Raw genomic sequence first — 16825 nt, 5'->3', positions numbered from 1 at the left:
ATGAGATTTTCAGCTTTTGACGAGGGACGAAAACAACAGGATTTCAAGGCGAAAGAATCTTCCGGAGATAGACAGTTTCATCACTCTCAATTACAGGTAAGTTTTCATTTGAGAACCATAACCAGCTTTAAATTTATAATTTTTTATAATTTATCTTCATGAAAATAATTGAAGCTCATAAATCATTGAAATCAACAATGGAGAATTTCCTCCTATTAATATTTATATAATTTTATAATGGTTTACCATTTCGCATATAATTATAAACACAGTAATATAAACCACTCCTTCTCCGAACAAAATATGTATACGTCCAGTTTTTTGCTTATTCAAAAGATAATAAAGACTGTCAGAAGTATACTTGATCTTATATCTTTTAGCAATCTCTATGGCCCCGTCGGACAAAAAATCCTCAACAATCACATGATGGCCGTTCTCAGAATTCAACCTGGCAAAGTCGACGTAGACCTGGATCCATTTACCCTGAACAGTATCCCATCATCTCTTCCCTCTTCGCCCTTTTCTAACCCTCTTTTCTAGCAAACATCAAGGTCACTCCAATTGATTTTCGCGATGGAAATGTGGTGGTCACCATCCAGGGCGAGCAGCACGGACTCTATCTTGGAATCAACGAGAAAACCCGCCGGATCGACTTGAAAAAAGAAACAGACAGGACAACGGAGTGGATGCTTGAAATCGACCTTGAAACTAAAAAAGACCTTTACAGAAATGTCTACACTAAGTATGACTTCATTCATGGAGTAGGCTTGCTTTTATCCATCACCGTATTTATCCACTTATTCTCATGGTTTATTTTAGCAAATACCTGACCTTTGGTCACATAAACTACCCGCGGGTAAGTGTAAAACGCTACAACAAACGAAGAAAACCCGAGTTTCAATTTCTACAAATCATGACCGAGATGTAACGGTCGGAGAAGCCTACTTCACGAAACAAAAAGAAAAAGCAAAGCCAAAACCAAGTTTATAACTGTACATTTTCCTTCTTACCTCCTTCTTTTGAAAGCAAATTGTGTGCTGAATTCCTGACAATACAATTCTTTCAATTTTTCAATATTTGATGGCGGGTTCGATTAATGCTTCCGGAGAGAGAAAACGATTTGGAGCCATTACGTGACATTTAAAAATCTAGTGCGCTTTCGCATCAGGAAATAGTGAGGCTAGTGCGTATCAGCGAACGCCGGCCTGAGTTCTGGCTAGTACAACAAAGCCAACTAGTGCAAGCATTCTTTTTTTCTCCCAGTAAGCTAAGTTAGTTTGCGATAGGGGTCAAGCACTCTATTTCCGTCAGTTATCGATTCCCAGTTACAGTCTCTTTTAGATGATACAGTAATAACTGAAACCATATCTTGAATCCTGCGAAGCAGATCTGGCATATTGCTAATGGCTTTTAAGCGCATTACCGCGGATTTTATCATCTATTATTCAAGAAAAGCCCTTTTAGGCTAATGCATTTGCAGTATAAAACAAATATTTTCTTCAATAAAACTCATTCTTTCTTTCAAAGACAAATCTAACGCAGAAAAGCAGGAAATAAATAAGTTTTTGTTTGATTCCAAGACTAAAAAGTTAGCGATCAGGGGACTTGAGAAAACGCTAATCAGGAGCGTTGTGCGTATCAGCAGCGGATGTTAAGCTACCGCACCTGACGAGCGCATCCGCATCAACGTGACTTTCGGAAAACTACAACTCACTTCGTTGGCGGACCTCTTGTGGTGAGCGTTCGTCCCCGCCCTATAAAAACGACGACGTGGGGGATTTTCATCAGCACTTTTAACAAAGTATAAGAGAACCTTTTCAAGTTTCGCTTTTTGCATACGGTAGTTACGATCGAGAATCTCTTCAGGAACAGGTAAATAATCAAGAGAAAGCGTTTTAAAACCTCAAAGCCCGAAAAAAACTTTGTTCTTTTTTTCAAGAATACAGTAAGAACATACAGTGATCCGTTGATCGACCGAGCTCCGGGTCGATTGCATCAGGGAGCTCCCAAAGCTCATTTCCCTGCCATTTTAATTAGCTTCCTTCCGTATATAAAGGAGAGCCACCCTTATTTTTTCCATTCTCTATTTGAACCAGAATCAAAGTTCTACATTTGTCCGAAGCGAAAACATAGAGCTGTCATTTTTTATAAAATGAAACTTTTTGCTGGAAATTGGTTTCGTGATCCTTCTCAAGGTAATCTTCGCAGAGCTCAATTAGCACGTAAATTGCCTTGACGCGCTGACATTTCAAATGGTGTCGGTGCGTAGAACGAGCATTAGAGGGAATCCCGGATTTTATGGCGCCAGCCCGGCGCCAATTTACGATAACGTAAAGCGGTTTAAAAAGGAAATGTTTTAAGCTGATCGATTCAAAGCTCAATAATCACAGCTACAAAGCATTCTTTATTACCACACAGATCAAATGAAACTGTCGAGCATTACATACCGTGTGATCAGCAGTAAGTGTGGTCGCGGTAGAGCTTAGTACAGGCCCTACCGCACCAGATCAACTTGACCTTATCACCCCCACCCACTGAAAAGGCCAATAGGGATCGATTTTTCGCCCGAATCATCCACGTATTCGTTTGCTCCTCGCCACAGGCCCGCGAACAATTGTCAATAGAGCTCGTTTTCGGGCGACAGAGGGGGCCCCACGGAGCGCTACTGAATTTTTAAACAAATCAGTTTGGACTCCCACTTCCGCGTCTTCAAATTGAAGTTGTTGTGTTTCAATTTTTGAAGATCGCGAAACTGGAAGGCTGCGAGCCCAACTGGTAAGTTACGAGAAAAGTAGCTTACTGGGAGAAAAAAAGAACTAAATATCGGGCTAGTGAGAATAAAAAGCGTTAATTAACAAAACAACCAGGGTTGATAGAACGGAACAAGTAAACACAAAAAAGACAAAATAAAGTTCCTAAATCAACCTGGTTAAAATAGGGAAAAACTTCCCAAATTGTAAAAGATTCTAAAAACGCTTTCTGTCTCACAATTAGCTCGCCTTGACGGATGTAAAGTTCATTTTTCCAATAATTTTATTTTTAGTGAGCGATTCCCGGGACATGAGTGGATACGGCCGCAGAGAGCGAGAAGGGCGACACCACCAACGCGACTACCACGATCGAAGCCGGTCGCAGTCGAGAGATGGCGGGCAGTATCACCGAGGAGGACGCGGCGGTGGCAGAGGACGAGGTCGTGGCCGAGGCGGTGGCCCAAGAAACGAAAGGGTAATGCACTCATTGATTTTGGCTTTATCGTCTTTTAAAATTCCCTCCATTTAAAACAGACTCAGTCTGCTATCTTATGTAGCCTTTTTCTGGCATTGTGCCAGAGATCATCTGCTTTTAGATAAACAATAAGCAAGCTCTATATCATATTTACAGTATGTATTTTGGAATCGAAAATGGCCCGGCGCTTGTTTTGATAATTCATCTTAAATTAAGTCTTGATCGGTAGCGTATTTCAGAACTGTAATGATCAGTGTTTGAAATAATGGTCAAAACTCTCGTGAGCGAGTAAACGCGAGCAGAGGCTCTCAGAATTTTAACATGAGTGAGCGAGCCCGAGCAGACCCTCTTGATTTTTTCGTGAGCGAGCGAGCGCGAGCGAAGACACCAGGATTTTGCTATGAGTAGGGCCCAGTCGCAAAAAGCGGCCTTCTCAAATCGCTGTTTTTTTCAAAATCTGTCATGATAGGATGATAGAGCAGCTCAAGCTGAACAACTTTGATGTTGAAGACTTTTTGAAAAACTTTGATGATTTGATGATTTTTATTTACTAAGAAAATATGCCAAAAAATGTGTTGAAGCGAATTTCAACCTTCTTGAGGAGATGGACAGGGACCCTCTGCCTTCACACACCCCTAGACCAGCATCTCACAAGCAACATCGCACTTTTTTGACATAAAAAAATTTATTCTGTCATTTAACCATAACTTATGGTCCATAAGGAATCCTCCGAAATATTATACAGTGGTTACATACACATTATATTTATGTGGGTGAGCCGATGTTTCCACCTTCTAGCGTAGACGGACAGGGAGTCCCTGCCCTTGCACACCCCTAGACCAGTCTCTCACATATTTACCATCTGTACTTTATTATTTTTACATTGAAAGCCCTTATTCATTTAATTTCTCTCTTTCCTCAAAGAAAACTCGTATTATTTTTATTGACCAACAGGAAAGCATGAATAGAAAATACGTCGAAGTTTTTGAAAAAAAGACCAATCAAAAATAGTTTGATCTTTGTGAGCTCAATTAGCTGAGCTGAGCTAGCAGAGCTGAGGTTAAAATTGAGCTAGCTGAGCTGAGCTGGCTCTTTTCGAAGAACCATTGAGCTGAGCTGGCTGAGCTGAGGTCAAAGTGAGCTGAGCTGAGCTGAGCTGGCCTTCACCTCAAAATCAGTGTTTGAAAAAGTAGTGAGCGCGAGCCACGAGCGAGCGCGAGCGAGTGAGCGAGCGCTCATGCTCACTCACTCATCATAATTTCGAGAACCTCTGCTCGCGCTCGCTCACTCACCAGAAAATTCCTAGGTCCCTGCTTGCGCTCACTCGCGCTCGCTCACAGTTATTTTAAGTGAATTCACTATCAAGACAAAGATGATTTCAAAAAAAATTCCGGGAACCTAAATTCCGACTATCCTGGGTATCCGTATTGATATTTCGAATATCTATATAAGGGACCATAAATGATAAATAATAAAGTGGATGCACTCCGTTAAAGTCTCCCGATTTCACTTTTTCCCGAAATCGGGTTTGCAAGGGTTGTTAGTAAAAAAACAGACTTTTCTGAGCATTTTAGAAGGTAAAGTCAAATGTTTATTTGAACATTAGGCTCTGGTTGATGGAGAAATCCTTGATTCTTTAAAAATAGAAACTTTTTAAGGATGAAAAACGGCAAGAGACGAAGGAGAAGATCGCCCGAATGCATTACCAGGGCGAGGACCAGCTGCTCAGCTACAAAGCCGAAGTAGCTCGTGCGCATGATCGACTCAAAATCCAGGCGGATATCGTTCGCGACACTGCCAATCACGAGGAGCGAAGAGAAAAGCAAGAAAGTAAGTCACTTTTTATGTTGTTCTTAGCTGTTAAAATTTAATTTACAGTTCGCGAGAGATCAAAGGAACTTGAGGACCTTCCAATTGCGAAGATGAATGGCTCCCTTTCAGAAGGTCGCAAAATTCCTCTGAAAACAAATGCCTACCGTATCGAAATCAATCCAAGCTCTCGTTTCTACGTCTACGAGCTTCTAAGCTGCACCGTCAAAGCCTCGAAGGGCCGCCCACCTGAGCTCAAGAAAAAGGAAAGAAGGACCGTCATCGCAAAACTCGGACGAATGCTCGGCGCACCGATTGCTTTTGACGGCGAAAGCTGCATGCTGCTCTACAAAGAGTTCCGTGGAATCGGACTTTTTCGAGTTGAAGATGTCGGCTGGGTCCAGGAAGACAAGCGAAGGAACGAATTTGAGTTCGGACTCGCTGATGTCCCGCGAGAAAATGGAAAGAAAGATCATGTGGAGGGCAAATTTCTCTTTCGACTTGGTATAAGCTTATCTACTGTCAGTGATTATATCAATGGGCTTAACGTTGATGTCCCGCCTTCAGATGTCATTCAAGCAGTTGAAATCATTATGCGAACTCTTCCAGCCGCAAGAGCACAGTAAGTTAGATAATAATACCTGATTTGAAACACATTCATAAAGATCTAAGAATTGATTTGAACTTAAAAAATCTTCAGGTATCTCTCAAAAGGCCGCGCAGCCTTCTGCGACATTGTCAACACCGACAGTGACAAGCGAAACATCCCAGGAGGCAAAACAGTATGGCATGGTATCTGCCAAAGTGCTAAGATCAGTCACTGGAAGTCGATTGGCAAGAATGCTCTTACTCTGAATTTGGACTTGGCGCACGCTCTTATGTTTCGTCAAAGTCTGATGACCGATCTGTTTGAGGAATACGAAGGGCGACATCATCTGCTTGAAGAGAGCTTGAAGCATCTTGACATCGAAGTCATAGGAGGCGATCGACAATACTACAAATTCTCCAAATTCTCCAGATATCCGATTGCGCATACTGAGATGTACGATTCACGCAACGAGTGTGTCAAAAATATGTACGATCACTTCCGCCGCGCCGGATTCAATCATCTCAACGGCCAGTACGTCGTCGTAGAAACCACGGCAAAGCACAAAAAAGCGCCGAAAGGAAATCAAGTCGTGAAATTCCCCCTTGAAAATGTCCGTCTTCTAGGCGGACAAAGACCGAAAGGTCTCATCAGCGAAAAAACTCAAGCTGATTTCATCCGTGCGACAGCCGAGCCAGCTCCAGATCGACAAGCTAAAATCCAAGAGATTGTTGAAAACAAGGAGCTCTTCGACCGACAAGTTTTGGAGACATACGGACTTCGACTCTCAAAAACGGTGATGGAAGCTGAAGGCCACGTTCTTGTCACGCCAAAGATTTTCGCGAATCAAGGAGAAGAAATCGACGTCAAGCCAAACGACGATAACAGCTGGAATATTTCTCAGTTCGAGCAACCCGCTGCTCCGGTCAATCGCAACTGGATGCGCGTCGTCATTGGCGAAAATCAAAATGAGTTTGGACGCTACTGGAACGAGGCTGGACAACATCTCTGCAAAATCGGAACTGAGCTAGGAGTACCGATGGGCGCGCCGCTTTTTTCAGAATGGTTTGAAACTGGGCTTGATTTTGACGGCTGGTGCGCCAGAATGAAAAAGGCGGATCCTAAAGCCTGGGCCAACTTGGCATTCATTTTGGTCTGCTGTGGACGCAACAAGGATGACTACAGTCTTGTCAAAGTCGCGGCGGAGCTCAATCACTCGGTGATGACGCAATGCATTCTCCCCATAACTGTCATGGAGAACAATCGAATATCACTCAGGAATATTTGGTACAAGGTAAACGAAAACACCGCTTTTAATATTTCAACTCTGAGTTCTAGATCAACAAGAAGTTGGGCGGTCACAATTGGAAAATCCAAATCCCTCTTCCCGAAAGCCCTGTGCCATTAATGGTCATGGGCTACGGATTGAGCCATGCGGAGAAAGATTCAGCCGACCCCACGATCGCTGGTTTTGTGGCAAGCACGGCACAAGGAGCTCTTGGCTACAAAAACTACGTCGATGTCCAGCACCCAGGTCTCAACATCGTTGCAAAGCGAGTGCTCAAGGATGCGATGGCCGCTCTCCTCTCAAAATACAGAGATGGGAATAGTAATGCGCTACCAGAGCGTATCATTATTTACAGAGGAGGCGGCTCTGAAGGAGCATTCCAAGCGATTCTGAAGAACGAGCTCATGGGTATTTTGGTTTTTGTTTATAGAAATTAAAGACTTGTTTAAGGAATCCGCGAGGCGTTGGCCGAATTGAAAGCGGACTACCAGCCGGGAATCACATTCATCTGCGCGATCCGCTCAAGCCACCAGAAATTCTTTGCTGCTGACAAAAAGGACGAGACTGGAATGGGAAAAAATGTGCCAATTGGGACTTGCGTCAGTGGCTTTGGAAATGGAACGCCAGGTTCGATCGTTTTTGATTGAATGTCAATAAAGAGCATTTGTAGACTCATACAGTTTCCATCTTATGTCGCACTCTGCTATCGGCTGCGCCAACCCGACCTTCTACAGCGTCCTCCACGACGACAATGGCATCGAGCTCCAAAACATGGTGAACATGACTTACGCGCTGAGCATGGCTACTCAAAGATGCAACAAATCGTAAGTTTAAATTTTCATTTTTGACCGTTCTCATCGTTGATTGCAGCACCTCCCACACCACGCCTGTCTTCCTCGCCAATCTTCTGACCGAGCGAGCCCGAAATCACTGGAAAGGAACTGCCCTCGGACATGAGCTCAGAGCCAACGGATTTAGAAGAATCGACGGCGATCACAAACTACGAGTTCAAGTCCTGGAGCGCTTCCAGAATGAAGTGTTCTTCATTTAAAGTCTTATACTTTGTAAATATTTGAAACCTTCATCGAATTGAAACCACCTAATAACACCCCTGAACGACTTCAGGGCCATTTTCGTCTCGTGCCATCGTCTTTGATTTTTTTATATCTACCGATTATTGAAAAAAACCTTCATCGAAAACGAAAAAAAAACCACCTAATTGACCGTAATTGTGAAAGTTCTCACTGCACTTCCGAATCTACCATGAATCTTCTTTCAATACCAAATTCCTTCTCGAATCTCAAAACCACCTATAATTTCTAGAGTTCATTTAGTATTTTTCTTTCTTTATCAATATCTGCCCTGATAAAATAAAATAAACATTGGAATAAAAAAAATCTTTCAGGAATGCTAAATGACTATTTAATACTTTTTTTCTTGATTGAGTTTGTTTTATTCAAAGGAGAATATATAGTTAGCAAGCAAATATTTAAAAGAAGTAAAAATATTTTTAAACAGAGGGTAGTTCTTCAGGGCGACTTAGATCTCTTCAAATGTCTGGTAGACAACGTTCTTGACGAAGTAACCATCAGCAGAGTTGTACCATGGATCAGCAACGAAAAACTGGAGATCGCCAGAAGTCAAGGCTCCGGTCGAGGAGTAAGTGCCAGTCTTCATTTCAGTTCCATCGATGCTCACGACGTAGCTGAGGGTCGAGGGAGAGCCTTCGACTTGACGGACTTCGACGGAGAAGTTATTCCACTCGCCAGCGGTGCAAACGAATGGGGTGTAGTCTGAGTGGTCGTTGTGGTTGCCATTTGGATTATTCGTATGCAAATGAAGTTTATTTTGTCTTGGGTGTCTCCACATAGCGAAGGTTCGACTTCCGGGTGTGCCCCTGTCATCGCCTCCAGTCACGTGAATGACATTGATCCATGGGTTGCTAACTGTGTACAATTCGGCGCAGAACACATCAGCTGAGATTTTGTAGTTGAGAGCAGCAGGCGCTGTGGCAACTTCAGTGTTCTTCGTTGGGTTGACGCCGCAAGAATCAACAACGGAAACACAGTTCTCTTCTCCTTCGCATGGATCATCGCAACTGACAACTCGGTCTTCAAACGTTTGGTAGATGAAGTTTCGAACGAAGTAGCCAGAAGCTGCGTTGTACCAAGGATCCCCAACGAAAAATTGGAGATCTCCAGAAGTCAAGGCTCCTGTTGAGGAGTAAAGTCCGGTTTTCACTTCAGCGCCGTCAATGCTGACAGTGTATCTGAGCGCCAATGGGGCCTCTTCAGCTTGTCTAACTTCGATGGTGAATGTGTTCCACTCGCCAGGGGTGCAAACGAACGGTGTGTAGTCAGAGTGGTCATTGTGGTTGCCGTTGGGGTTGTTGGTGTGGAAGTGGAGCTTGTTTTCTCTTGGATGTCTCCAGATCGCAAAGTTTCGACTTCCGGGTGAGCTGTGATCATCTCCTCCAGTCACATGGGCAATATTAATCCACGGGTTGCTTACGGTGTACAAATCAGCGCAGAAAACATCAGCTGACATTTTGTAGTTCAACGCAGCAGGTGCGGTTGCGACTTGGTTGTTTTTGGAAGGATTGATTTCGCAAGAGTCGACGATGACAGAGCAGTTTTCTTCGCCAGCACAAGGATCTTCGCAGAAATCGAAGGATTGGTGGAAGAAATTTCGGACGGGGTAGAGCCAGGCAACATCATTGTTGTTCGTCTTTCGGGAAGAGAAAACATCGACGTTGGTGTCAGAGAGAACAATGGCGGCATCGTATGTGTAGGAAGCAATCTCCTCTCCATCTCTAGAGAAGACAATTTGAACTGTGTCGAGATTGCTCTTATCCTGTCGCTGCTCAAGAACGTAAGTGTTCCATTCGCCATCAACGCAGTCAAGAGTTTTGTATTGGGCGAAACCGCCGACTGGAACACCGAGAGCAAAGTAAAGTTGCTGGTTGTTTGGCCTCTTCCAAGCAGCGAAAAATCGGTCTCCGGGGTTTCCTGCTTCGTTTCCGGCACTGATGTGGAAGATGTTCAGCCATCGGCCGTTGTCCATGCTGTGGCTGCACTGGATATCGATGGATGTTCGGAAGTTGACGCTGGTGTTGATAGATCCGAGCTGATTTCCAGCTGAAGGGAAGCTCTCGCAGGAATCGATGAAGGTCTGGCAGTCATCAACACCGTCGCAAGGATCGCTTGAAGTGCATGGAGCAGGGGAGACGAGATCAAAAGATTTATGGAAGAAGTTTCGGACTGGATATTTCCAGGCGACATCATCATTTCGTGATTTTCGGGACAAGAAAACATCGACGTTTGTGTCGGAGAGAACGGCGGCGCTTTCGTAGTTGTATGAGGCGATTTCGACGTCATCTTTGGTGAAGACTAGTTCGACCATGTTTGGATTGACTTCGTTCTGTCGCTGTTCAAGAGCGTAAGTGTTCCACTCGCCATCGACGCAATCGAGCGTTTGGTATTGAGCAAATCCTCCTTCTGGAACGCCGAGAGCGAAGTACAATTGCTGATTGTTTGGCCTCTTCCATGCAGCAAAGAATCGATCACCAGGGCTTCCGGCTTCATTTCCAGCGCTAATGTGGAAAATATTTCGCCATCGTCCGTTTTCCATGCTGTGGGAACATTGAATATCGATAGAAGTTCGGAAGTTGACACTGGTGTTGATTGATCCAAGCTGGTTGCTTGCCGCAGGGAAGGCCTCGCAGGAGTTGATGAAGGTCTGACAATCGTCTTCGTCCTGGCAAGGATCGGTAGCAGTGCATGGAGCTGGAACGTCAAGGGCGAAATATTGGTGGTAGAAATTTCGAACAGCAAAGTTCCATGCGACATCAACGAGAGCAGTTTTTCTGGATGAGAAAACATCGACATTGGTGCCGGACAAAACAGCAGAAGTTGCGTAACTGTATGATGCGATTTCATTTCCGTCAATCGAGAAAGTCAAAACGACGATATTTGGGTTAGATGAGTCCTGTCGCTGTTCGAGAACGTAGGTGTTCCATTCTTGATCGACGCAGTCAAAAGTTTTGTACTGAGCAAATCCTCCTTCTGGAACACCGAGAGCGAAGTACAATTGCTGTTCATTAGGCTTTCTCCATCCAGCAAAGAATCGGTCTCCTGGGCTTCCGGCTTCGCCTCCAGCGCTGATGTGGAAGATGTTGAGCCATCTTCCCATGTCCATACCGTGATTGCATTGGATATCAATCGAGGTTCTGAAGTTCTCAGTTGTTTCGATGCTTCCGAGATTGTTGCTTGCCGATGGGTTGGCAATGCAAGAGTCGATGAAAGTTTGGCAGTCTTCGAGACCGTCGCATGGGTCAGATCGATCTTCGCATACTCGAGGCTCGACTTCTTCGAAGGTTTGGTAGAAGAAATTTCGTACGGCAAATTCAGAAGCAACATCCGCAGGGTTAGACTTTCTTGAGGAGAAGACATCGACGGATCCAGTGAAAACATCGCTGGTCGGGTAGACGTTGTTTGTGACAACTTCATCGTCAATTGAGAAAGTCATTCTGACGGTGTCGGGAGAGTCTTCATCTTGTCGTTGTTCGAGAGTGTAGGTGTTCCACTCTCCATCAACACAGTCGACGTTTTTGTACTCAGCGAATCCACCATGTGGAACTCCTCGAGCAAAATACAGTCGCTGGTCATTTGGCTGTCTCCAAGCAGCAAAGAATCGATCTCCTGGGTTACCAGCTTCGCCTCCAGCGCTCATGTGGAAGATGTTCAACCATCGACCCATGTCCATGTTGTGATTGCACTGAATGTCGATCGATGCCTTGAAATTAGCGGAAGCCTGGATTGTGGAAAGCTGGTTTGAAGCACTTGGGAAAATTTCGCAAGCGTCAACGAAAGTTTCGCAGTTTTCTTCACCGAAGCAAGGATCTGGGCAAGACAAATCTTGGTGGATGAAGTTTCGGACGTAGTGATCAGTGGCAGCTGGCCAGCCAAAGTCAGAAGCAACTTCAACATTCAAGGAGCCGTTGAAAACATCCTGCTTTCGAACGAGTTGGCTCTCGATTACTTCTCCGTCGAAGAGAATTTCAACGTTCATCTGTCGTCTATCGACAGCAGTTTGTTGGACAGCGAATGTATGCCATCCTTCTTCGCAGTTGACGTAAGCGTTCAACTCATCATTGGGATTGCCAAGAACAGGAGCGACGATTCGAATTTCGTTGACAGATCCTTGCTTCTTCCAAATTGTGAAGTAGCGATCTCCAAAAACTTCGCGACTAGTGCCCGTGTTGACATGCAAAACATTCTCCCACGTTGGAGCGCGTCGGTCAGTGCATCGAACTTCCGCACTTATTTTGAATTGCTCGTAGCCATTTGTCGTCGCGATCTGGTTTCCAGCGAAGGGAGCGATCATGCAGCTGTCAATGTAAGTCTCGCAATTGTCAAGACCGACACAGGGGTCGACAGGTACACAAGGGGGACCAATGTAGGGCTCAGATGTGTGCCAGAAATTTCGAATTTTGAAAAGACTAGCGGAGCTGTGGAACGGGTTAGACCCGTAGACAGTAATTGGGCCGGAATAAGCGCTCAGTGGGTTGATGAAATTGCTTCCGAGAGCAACTCTGTCTTGGTACATTGTCAGCTGGAGCAAGTCGCCTTCGATTTCTCTCTGCTCAATTTTGATCGTGGTCCAGGTTTGGTCATCACAGTCAACGTAGTATTCAACTTCGTTGAAGGCATTCCCCTTGATTGGTCCATTGAGCTTGAGACTACCGTCGGCGTGCTGGAAGATCGCAAGATATCGGTCTCCGAATTGGTCTCGACTGCCTCCTCGAGTCATGTGAACGACGTTCTGCCATCCGTGCCCGCTGGATTTGTGGCAGAAAACATCAACGGATGCAGTGTAGATAGCGTCGCCATCGACGGTGCCGAGGACGTTTCCACCGCTTGGATGAATCTCACAGCTATCGACGAGAGTATCACAGTTGTCTCTGTCTTCGCAAGGATCGACACATGGTGGTGGAGTTTCCGGAGTTTCCGGAGTCGTATCCGGAGTCGTGTCCGGAGTAGTTGTTGGAGTTGTCGTTGTTCCAGGTCGGCAGCGACAGTGCTGGGCTGATTCGATGATCCAGTTTCCGTCGACAAAAAGATCGTCGTCCGAAGTCTGGAGATTTCCTTCGAAGAGCATGCCAGACATGAAGTTTCCATCTGGCTTGAAGTCGATTTTGAAAGTGTTGTCATTGCCAACTTCGGTGACAGCACTGACGGGATGGTTCCATGTTTGCCAAACAACGGGCTCCGTAAATCTTACGCTGACGAAGTCGCCTGAATGTTTACAATAAAATATTGCTAATTTTGGAAGTCACGTTACCTCGAGCCGCGCTGAAGTAAGAATTGAAATTGGTGTTTTGGCCGTACGTTGCTCTAACTCGGAAGCAGTTTCGGCAGGTCCACTCGTTGGTGAAGTAGATTTCTGTATTGTCGAGATCGTCGCAATCGGCCCAGAAGTTTTCAGGACAAGCGCTGGCGATCGGAGAACTAGTGACAGGAGCATCAGTTGGATCGCTTGGGTCTGGCACAACTCCGCCGGGGCATTTTCCGGCTTTTCGGATGACGTTCTTCAGCTTGTGAGATTTTCTCACGAATCTGTCGAGAAATTTCTTCTTCGGGAATCCATCGTCGCAGCCGAATTTTCGTGCATAAGAGCGCATCATCGATGGAAGTTTTCCAGATCCCTCGCAGAGTTCGCTGAAGTCATCGTCGACGGCGAATCGGTCTTCGTCGACGCCGGGGACGGGGCAAGCTGAAACGTCGATTTTGTTCATCGAGTCGAGCATTTTTCCGATCCATTTCGCGACCTGCTCTTTTTTCCTGTCCGACGCGCTGGAGTCCTCAGAGTAGCCAAGGAGCTCGTTGGCTTTTTCGGTGATTTTTGCAAGACGACGACCTGCACTAAAGGAAAGATAAGATTTATGATCCCATATAAGAGGTACTTGGTGCCTTCTTTGAAAAATTAATCGAAAAATTTATATAAAAAACGAACTCTTCAGGAGCTTTACTTACTCTGGTTCTCTGGCAGCAAGAGCTGCAGAAATGACAGCTACTGAAAGCTTCATCTCTTTTGTGCAGTTCTTCTCTCTATAAACCTTCTAGCAACTCCGCGTTTCTTATATATGGGTCAGTGGAGTAGACGCGCGCTAGGTGGAGTTGCTCGCTGGTCAAGAGGTTAAAACCGTCAATAAATGGTGGCACCGCGCGCGCACCATGAGGGCTGCTTTCCGAAAACGTGCTTTCAGAAACGGGGTTTCGTTTATTTTATGTTTATGACGCAAAGAAACGCTTGGTGTCAGGGGTCGAAACAGACTAGTCTGTCCAGCCTAAAGTCTTAGTCTGTCTAGGTTAAGGCTGCCAGACTAACAGACTACCAAAAAATCGCATCATAAATTAGGCTCGTTTTCAGCCCAGCCTAGACTTAAAAGTCTGCAGACTACAGACTAAATCAAATTAGGCTGTTAAGGTTGTCAGCCTTGCGGAGACTTAAATTTTCCTTTTCCAGACTTTTTTTTAGTTTTTATCTAGACTATCGAAATGCCGGCGAATATTTTTCATTTTTTATGATCAATTTTTAATATTCTAGTAGTAATTATTACGGACTGCCCAATCCTGAATCGCACATTTTCCCGGTCCGCACATTTTCCCGTTTTGCCCACAATGGGCGATCAAGGATTCTGGGCGAAACGGGATGTGGGCTAATCGGGATTTTGGGCAAAACAGGCGCTGCCGCACCCTTTAGGGGTGCACTACCTGCGCAACCCACTGCTATCCTTTGGGCGAGCGTGGCGTTTTAACCATAGTTGGAAAAAACACCCGAAACTTGCGTGCGCGTGCGTGCGCTTTAAAAAAGAGAAGTGGGCGTGTACGCTAATCAAGGGCTCTTCGAAACACGCACGCACGCGCACGTGTTTTTTCCAACTATGGTTTTAACCGCCACGAGGATTTTGACGGGCAATTTCTCTACGAATAACTTAGCGATATGTAAAAATTTTCATTTTTCTGAAAAATTCGGACATTTCTCTACCAAGACTAGGTAACCTAGTGCTTATTTGAGAAAAATCCTCGACAAATAACGAGTCTATTATTAATTAGACTATTAACCCTGTTTAAAATGGGCCATTTTAAACGAGCCTAGAAAAGGAAGTCTCAAGACTAAAGTCGCAGACTTGACCAAATTTATGAATTTTTAGGTTGCAGACTTTCAGCCTAAAACAGACTAAGTCTGTCAGCCTTGGCCAGCCTAGACTTTTCATTTTCCCGAAATACCCAGCCCAGACTAGCAGCCTAAAAAGGCTGGAAAATCGCCCAGCCCAGCCTAGCCTAGACTTTCAATTTTTAAAACGGATTTCGACCCCTGCTTGGTGTAATATGATGATTTGTGCAATCAAAAAATAACTAATTTGATCAACTAAATAAATTGTAAAGTATTTTCTATTAAAAATTTACTATCTTTATTTACATTTTTAATTTTTATAGAATACTTTTTCAAGTATAAATTTGGGGAAAACGGATCATAGTTTCTTAGTCGAGCCCGAAAATAAAATATAGATTTTACTGAATTTTTGCAATATCGAGTTGTTTACATTCGGTTTCTTAGATTCCGTAGTTACTGAAACTAAGAATTGGTGGAACCGGGTTTTCGACGATGTTTTCTCGATCGATGCGCCCGTTTCCTCTTTTAAGCTCTATTCTTCGTCAGGGATTAGGGCTAGGAGCTGAGAGTACCTATTGGGGACTGCCAGGGACTTAGTTATATCATATAAGTTATATAATATAACTTATATGGGTAAGGGATGAAGGAAAAGAATTTTTCAGAAATGCCCTAAATTAGAAGCTTCAATTAAGAACGGATTTTGACTTTTTTCTCTCCGGAATTTATAAATAGAGACTTTACTGATAAGAAAATTTTGATTATGACATGTACTGGCCGAGATAAAGGAACCTTGACGTGGTTTCTAAAGTTCATAAAATATCTTTCATAATTATGCGTTGCCAAGCTCCTCAAAATTTTAAGCTGACGCATATCTGGAAACAAACTAGATCTTGAATAAGGAGCACACGCTTGATATGATCATAACTTCGCTTGTTTGAAGGAAAGGCCCAGATTAACCCGTTAGAGCACGAGTTTTTTCTACATAAAGTTTTTTTTCTCGTCTCGTTCAGAAGTTTGTCGCCTCATTAATTTTTTTTTATTTCGGGACCGAGATTTCCTCGAAGTTTTTAACTCAAAAGCTTGTTGGCTTTAAGGTCTTAAGGCGTTTTGAAAACAAACGAAGAAGTATTTGGTTCATTCAACGAAACGTGGGTGCGCTTGCAGATGGAAATTCATTTGGTTTTCAAGTATGCCGTACAAGTTGTCTCCCTGGAGAAGCACTCATTCCGCTTCCTTTCGAATTGTTCCTCAAAGAGCTGATTATGACCAAATGCATTTTTCTCGCTGAATATGAGTTCCTTTGCAAGAGCCCTGCGTCAGCACTCTTGCATTTTCAGAAAAGGTATGTGACAGAAAATTTCCATTTCTCTATCTATCGTAAGAATTACTTACTAATTAACATATTTGTTACTTCTAATAATTCATCAACCGTTGAAGGGTGTTAGAAATAACGAAAGAAGCCGTCTTTGAAAAATCGTTTTTGAAAACAATGTCAAGCGGCGAGTCAGATAATGAATACTGCTACGTTTGCGACCTCTATCTGTCAGCGCGAATCGGCTAATTCAAGTTGAATGACCTTGCATGCAACCCTGTTATCGAAAATGTACGTCCTTTCAAAATCAAGCACAGTTTGAAATCATTTTTTTGTGTTTTTTAGTCAATTTTATACCCGAAATTCGGTACTCCCAAAACTCGATCCTTTTTTTCAAAAATTCAAAACAATTTTTTGTCAGAAAAAT

The 16825-nt window shown here is 44.0% G+C and overlaps 3 protein-coding genes across 3 annotated transcripts; 2 read left to right on the top strand and 1 right to left on the bottom strand.

Annotated features, from left to right (window-relative positions):
• On the top strand, positions 1-948 carry LOC145700781 (uncharacterized). The gene is made up of 4 exons (XM_081778108.1): positions 1-96; positions 337-490; positions 541-742; positions 820-948. The coding sequence occupies exons 1-4, from the start codon at positions 1-3 to the stop codon at positions 926-928; spliced, it is 561 nt and encodes a 186-aa protein (XP_081634234.1). The 3' UTR covers positions 929-948.
• Positions 949-4888: 3940 nt separating this feature from the next.
• LOC145702017 (protein argonaute-2-like) lies at positions 4889-8145 on the top strand. Its single transcript, XM_081779232.1, has 7 exons — positions 4889-5055; positions 5104-5656; positions 5735-6914; positions 6959-7316; positions 7359-7535; positions 7579-7732; positions 7779-8145. Exons 1-7 carry the CDS (start codon positions 4923-4925, stop codon positions 7957-7959), a joined length of 2736 nt encoding a protein of 911 aa, XP_081635358.1. The 5' UTR covers positions 4889-4922; the 3' UTR covers positions 7960-8145.
• A 250-nt stretch (positions 8146-8395) lies between these two features.
• On the bottom strand, positions 8396-14005 carry LOC145700950 (uncharacterized). The gene is made up of 3 exons (XM_081778179.1): positions 13943-14005; positions 13251-13831; positions 8396-13204 (listed from the first exon to the last, which is right to left on the bottom strand). Exons 1-3 carry the CDS (start codon positions 13993-13995, stop codon positions 8448-8450), a joined length of 5391 nt encoding a protein of 1796 aa, XP_081634305.1. The 5' UTR covers positions 13996-14005; the 3' UTR covers positions 8396-8447.
• Between the last annotated feature and the right edge of the window lie 2820 nt (positions 14006-16825).

Source organism: Oikopleura dioica, chromosome 1 (assembly GCF_907165135.1).
Source record: "Oikopleura dioica chromosome 1, OKI2018_I68_1.0, whole genome shotgun sequence".
Taxonomy (NCBI): Eukaryota; Metazoa; Chordata; class Appendicularia; order Copelata; family Oikopleuridae; genus Oikopleura; species Oikopleura dioica.
The sequence above is the reverse complement of the archived record's forward strand: the minus strand, read 5'-3'. Positions and strand labels throughout refer to the sequence as shown.

Excerpts from the sequence above, each read along its gene's own strand:
- LOC145702017 (XM_081779232.1), top strand. The coding sequence starts at position 4,923 with ATGCATTACCAGGGCGAGGACCAGCTGCTCAGCTACAAAGCCGAAGTA. Across the intron at positions 7,317-7,358 it reads TCTGAAGAACGAGCTCATGG|GAATCCGCGAGGCGTTGGCC; the intron begins GTATTTTGGTTT and ends GACTTGTTTAAG. Across the intron at positions 7,536-7,578 it reads CTTTGGAAATGGAACGCCAG|ACTCATACAGTTTCCATCTT; the intron begins GTTCGATCGTTT and ends GAGCATTTGTAG.
- LOC145700781 (XM_081778108.1), top strand. The coding sequence starts at position 1 with ATGAGATTTTCAGCTTTTGACGAGGGACGAAAACAACAGGATTTCAAG. Across the intron at positions 97-336 it reads TTCATCACTCTCAATTACAG|ATAATAAAGACTGTCAGAAG; the intron begins GTAAGTTTTCAT and ends CTTATTCAAAAG. Across the intron at positions 743-819 it reads TACAGAAATGTCTACACTAA|CAAATACCTGACCTTTGGTC; the intron begins GTATGACTTCAT and ends GGTTTATTTTAG.
- LOC145700950 (XM_081778179.1), bottom strand. The coding sequence starts at position 13,995 with ATGAAGCTTTCAGTAGCTGTCATTTCTGCAGCTCTTGCTGCCAGAGAA. Across the intron at positions 13,832-13,942 it reads CTTGCTGCCAGAGAACCAGA|TGCAGGTCGTCGTCTTGCAA; the intron begins GTAAGTAAAGCT and ends TCTTTCCTTTAG. Across the intron at positions 13,205-13,250 it reads TTACTTCAGCGCGGCTCGAG|GCGACTTCGTCAGCGTAAGA; the intron begins GTAACGTGACTT and ends GTAAACATTCAG.